The sequence below is a fragment of the Entelurus aequoreus genome, linkage group LG27 (genome assembly GCF_033978785.1).
Source record: "Entelurus aequoreus isolate RoL-2023_Sb linkage group LG27, RoL_Eaeq_v1.1, whole genome shotgun sequence".
Lineage (NCBI taxonomy): Eukaryota > Metazoa > Chordata > Actinopteri > Syngnathiformes > Syngnathidae > Entelurus > Entelurus aequoreus.
In genome coordinates, this window is record NC_084757.1 from 35,890,248 (window position 1) to 35,895,247 (window position 5,000).

General features: G+C 41.0%; 1 protein-coding gene across 3 annotated transcripts in view; it reads right to left on the minus strand.

Annotated features, from left to right (window-relative positions):
• The window catches only part of boka (BCL2 family apoptosis regulator BOK a), a 24,076-nt gene that overhangs the window by 16,816 nt on the left and 2,260 nt on the right, over nucleotides 1-5,000 (minus strand). For all 3 annotated transcript variants that reach the window (XM_062039506.1, XM_062039504.1, XM_062039505.1), the window contains exon 2: nucleotides 946-1,074. In XM_062039506.1, the coding sequence (XP_061895490.1) occupies nucleotides 946-1,074 (129 nt within the window). The remainder of the gene's footprint in view (nucleotides 1-945; nucleotides 1,075-5,000) is intronic.

Consider the following 5,000-nt stretch of genomic DNA (forward strand, 5'->3'; position numbering starts at 1 on the left):
ACTGTGAACCCACACCAAAAAAGAATGAAAAACACATTTCTGGAGAACATCCCACCGTAACACAACATAAACACAACACAACCATTACCCAGAATCCCATGCAGCCCTAACTCTTCCGGTCTACATTATACACCCCCGCTACCACCAAATCCCCCCACACATCAACCCCCCCCCCCTCTCCGTGCGTTGGTTGAGCGGAAGAGTTAGGGCTGCATGGGATTCTGGGTATTGGTACCGTCAGTGTAAGATGTGTGGCTGCTGAGCTAGTACGCCTTGCTGTCACTTACGTGAGCAAGCTGAAACTCCATTCTACATGTAGTCGAGCAGGTACACTTTTAGGGCAGACTGTAGAGGGCGCCAAATGCAGTGTCATCACGCTCTGATATTCGGGAGTCTCCCGGGAAAAATGAGAGGGTTGGCAAGTATGACGCTATCAAGCGCCATTCATTCAAAACTCGCGGGCTGCACTAACATCAAATTTCCACATTAAAGTGCGTGCCGGTGCGTGTGTCGGAGACCCCTGGTTAACATAGCACAAAGCATTTAAGCTTTTTATGCGGTGTTTTTCATTACTTTCTTTAATTTGTGAAACTTGCCAAAATGGCTGTCTGAGTGGTAAAGGTTGCCGACCCCTGGTTTAGTGGTATAAATCTTGCCTTGCAGCAGGCCCATAATTGCACATTGCAAGGACGGCTTCCAACGGAGGATTGTGTTTGAATCGAGAATCGATTCTGAATCGAACGGGTTTGAATCTTCAGGGGCCCAAAGAGTCAGGTGGGAAATATGGCCTTGAACCACTAATGCAGTCAGGGTGTGGTGTGGATACTTTCTGCTCCTTTTCACTCATCATTGACTTGAATGATGGTGATTGTTTGACTTGAATGAACCAAACAAATACCTTCATCATCGGTGGATTCCCAGGTGAGTGTTCACCTGACTTCCTACCTGTGGAAAAGATGTCCGTTGCCACCGCCAGGAAGGCGTCCGACACGGCGCTCTCCGACTCCACATTGATGTTGAGTTGCCACGCCACGTTGCGGTAGACGTTGGGGCGCATGTACTCCAGCTCCTCACCTGGACAACAACACCCAGGATTTCTTAGATTTTGCTTTACTGAAGCCCAAATGAAGGTCCTGTAATTGTTACACTTACTTCAGTCACTTGTTGTTACGTTGTACTTGTCTAAGTAGTTGTCATAACTTTCTTCTTGTTTCATTCTGATCGCTACTAGTGGGGGCCCTTAGGGAGATTTTAGGGTGTGTTCGTTCACTTTTGTCTAAAAGCGCCAAATTTGGCACAGGTGTAGCCCAGGGCGTTCTTAAATGATTTGGCTAGGGCGCCCGCGCCGGTGACCTTTGGGGTCGCCACAGCGGCTGATCCAATATGGCCACCACCTGAACATGCTTTTGTCTCTACATTTGAACCAGATGAGCTACAAACTAAGGCTGCAGCTAACGATTATTTTTCTATTGATTAATCTATAGACTATTTTTTCGATTAATCTATAGATTTTTATTTTATTTTTTCCCCCTTGATTAATCTATAGATTATTTTTTTGATTAATCTATAGATTTTTATTTTATTTTTTTCCCTCGATTAATCTATTGATTATTTTTTCGATTAATCTATAGATTTTTATTTTATTTTTTCCCCCTCGATTAATCTATAGATTATTTTTTCGATTAATCTATAGATTATTTTTTTTAATTAATTTTTTTCCCCCTCGATTAATCTATATATTATTTTTCCTTTTACCGATTAAAAAATACATGTAGGCCAGTTTTTTCAAAAGGCATGGCTTTTAGTTACAAAAAAAAAAGGTATGGCCACTCAGTCAACATTGACAACAACATGACAAAATATTCTGTAACAATGTAAACATTAAAAACTTTTAACATTTAACAAAATTAAAAGTAGCTTATTTGCTTTTTAATGTGCAAATATAAAAGTAAACATCCAGTGCAAATCTTAATACTCTGCAATAGTATAAGCATTTCAAAAGTAAAAGTATTGCTTATTTTGCTTTAAAATGTGCAAAAATAAAGATCAACATCCAATACAAAAAAGTGCAAAACGAAATATTCTGTAACAACAGTGTAAACATTTCAACAAAAGTAAAAGTTTTGCTTATTTTGCTTTAAAATGTGCAAAAATAAAGATAAACATCCAGCACAAAAAAGTGCCAACCTAAATATTCTGGAGCACTTTAAGTATTGCTTTTAAAATGTGCAAAATAAACATCCAGTCCAACATGAGTAGTACACAATAACCAATTCTACTCATTCCAGTGAGTGACTAACAGTTGAAATGAAGAAAGGTTAGCATGTCTACATGCTCTGGGGTGAGGCTGCTTCTTTTCTTTTTTACAATATTCCCAGCAGCTGAAAATAGGCGCTGTCACGCCAAATTTCTCCCCCCTACAAAAACCTTCCCCCCTCCTCTCCCATTTACTTCCGGTCACGTCATCCCATAGCTTGTGTTTTTAAATTGGTTTTTTAATTTTTTTTTTATAATATAGCGTTAACAAAACGTCTGTATTAATCGGACACATTAACTTGAGGATATTCCTGACTGAATGCACATTTGACTCGTGGACATATGCGGAAATGAATAACAGTAAGTAAATGGAGGGGGGGAGGTTTTTGTAGGGGGGGAAGAAATTTGGCGTGACAGTGCTCAGAAGGGGTCGATGTGGCTGGAACTGAGAGGTAAGACCGATAATGATGATGATAGTATGATTAAAGTGAAAGTTAATGGTTCGTTTGTACATAGTATATGTAACTGTTAATGTTGTAAAAGGTATTTGCACAACTAATTAACGTTAGCGTTAAGGAGGAGCGCGTCTTTGTAAACACTGAACAGGCACGCCAAACGCGCCTCTCAGAGCGAAACGGTGCTTTAGTTTATGAATTTACTACGCAGATACAAATGACACGTTCATGATTTTGTGTAATGATGACAACGTATGCTCACGCGGACGATTGACTAGTTGATGGTGATGGCAAGAACGCTGCCGGGTGTTTTCTTTTCAAATGTTGGTTCATAGCCGTTGTGCTGCTATGATAGGCCATTTCCGCTCGACACGGCGTGCATACAACAACATTATTAGGCGGTGTATTGAAATACTCCCACACTTTTGGCCACTTTTGGCGTGCTTTTTTCGCCTCGCTCGCACCGTCCGCTTTGCGCTCCGCCATGACGGTAGTGTGACGTAAATATGCGACGCGTCGACGCACAAAAACGGCGTCGACGTATTTAAGTAACCGATGACGTCGACGCGTCGTTTCAGCCTTACTACAAACCCAAACTTGGTGTCTATTTCATGTTTTTGGACAATTAGAACTATGAAGGAAAAATCATCTTTATGATTGGGTGTGTCTGGACACCTAATTCGCATATTTACAAGATGTAAAGATTAGATGTACCTGAACTTTTGATACTTTTGACAAACTATTTTGGGTTTTTTGAGCATCAGATACATACTGGAATGATCAGATTTATGATCATGTATTTATTAGAGCACTTTAATCTCCATATTAACGACATAGCCATTATCTACCAAAATGTATTGCACATATTTTTCAACACAGATAGATCTTAAAGGGGGACTTGTTGGAAGCATATCCATATTTAAGTGTTACTTCTTTCTAAAAACTCCTATAGTCATATTTACATCAGCTAATGTCTCGTGTGGTACAAAGTGCTTGGATTCGAGTGTCCTTGGTTAGAGTCAGAGCGCTGTCTTTGTTGAGACTGCCATTACATTCCTAAGATACGGAGCACAGCTAGACTGGGGAAACAGCAGGTGGGGGGGACAGGAGAAGGAGGAAGTAGACAGGAGTTCCGGGGTTTTGGTAGACCGATCTGGACCGGGCTAGGGAACGCTTGGGTGCTGGATTGGTCTCAGGTTTGTCCTCTAAGCTTGGAGAATAAACCACAAAATACCAACTTCTGCCTGGTGATTGAATATAAACAACAGCATATTGCCATAAAAAGAATCTGGGAGAGACTAGCAATTTGAATTCCCCATTGGAGGAATGCTGGTCAACGCAACAAATGTAAAGCTACAGATATATTTCATTGTAACATTAGTAAAAGTAGAGAAAGTCAGTGTTACCCCCCTTCCCCCTGTAATATTGGTTTCTGTTTAAACAGAAACAAAAAGGTATCTTACAGAGAAGGCTCCGACACTGTTATCCACACCAGTGATTTTCAACCACTGTGCCGCAACAAATGTAAAGCTACAGATATATTTCATTGTAACATTAGTAAAAGTAGAGAAAGTCAGTGTTACCCCCCTTCCCCCTGTAATATTGGTTTCTGTTTAAACAGAAACAAAAAGGTATCTTACAGAGAAGGCTCCGACACTGTTATCCACACCAGTGTGTGGATAACTAGTGTGCCGTGAGATATTGTCTGGTGTGCCGTGGGAAATTATGCAACTTAACCTAAATGGTCCAAAAAATGTTTTTTTGCAAATCAATAATCCTAATAATGTGCCGTTGTCTAGTGCCTGTGCTGTGTAGAGCTTGGCAGGGTAATCTTGTAATACTCCATACCAGTAGGTGGCAGCAGGTATTGCTTTGTAGAAGTCGGAACGTGTCGAGGATGGTTTGTCGTGATCCCAAAATGCAGAGCACAGCGGGAGACAGCGTGCAGGTAAAAAGGTATGTAACGCTTAAACCAAAAATTAACAAAAGGCAAGTCCCGCTAGGAAAAGGCACTGAAGCATAGGAATGGCTATGTAAAACAAAAGTAAATCTGAACTGGCTGCAAAGTCAACAAAAACAGAATGCTGGACGACAGCAAAAACTTACAGCGTGTGGAGCAAAGACGGCGTCCACAAAGCACATCCGTACATGACATGACAATCGACAATCCCCCCACAAAGAAGGATAGCGTACGCACAACTTCAATAGTCTTGATTGCGAAAACAAAGCAGGTGGGGGCAATAGCACTCAAAGGAAGGCGTGAAGCTGCTACAGGACAACACAAAGAAA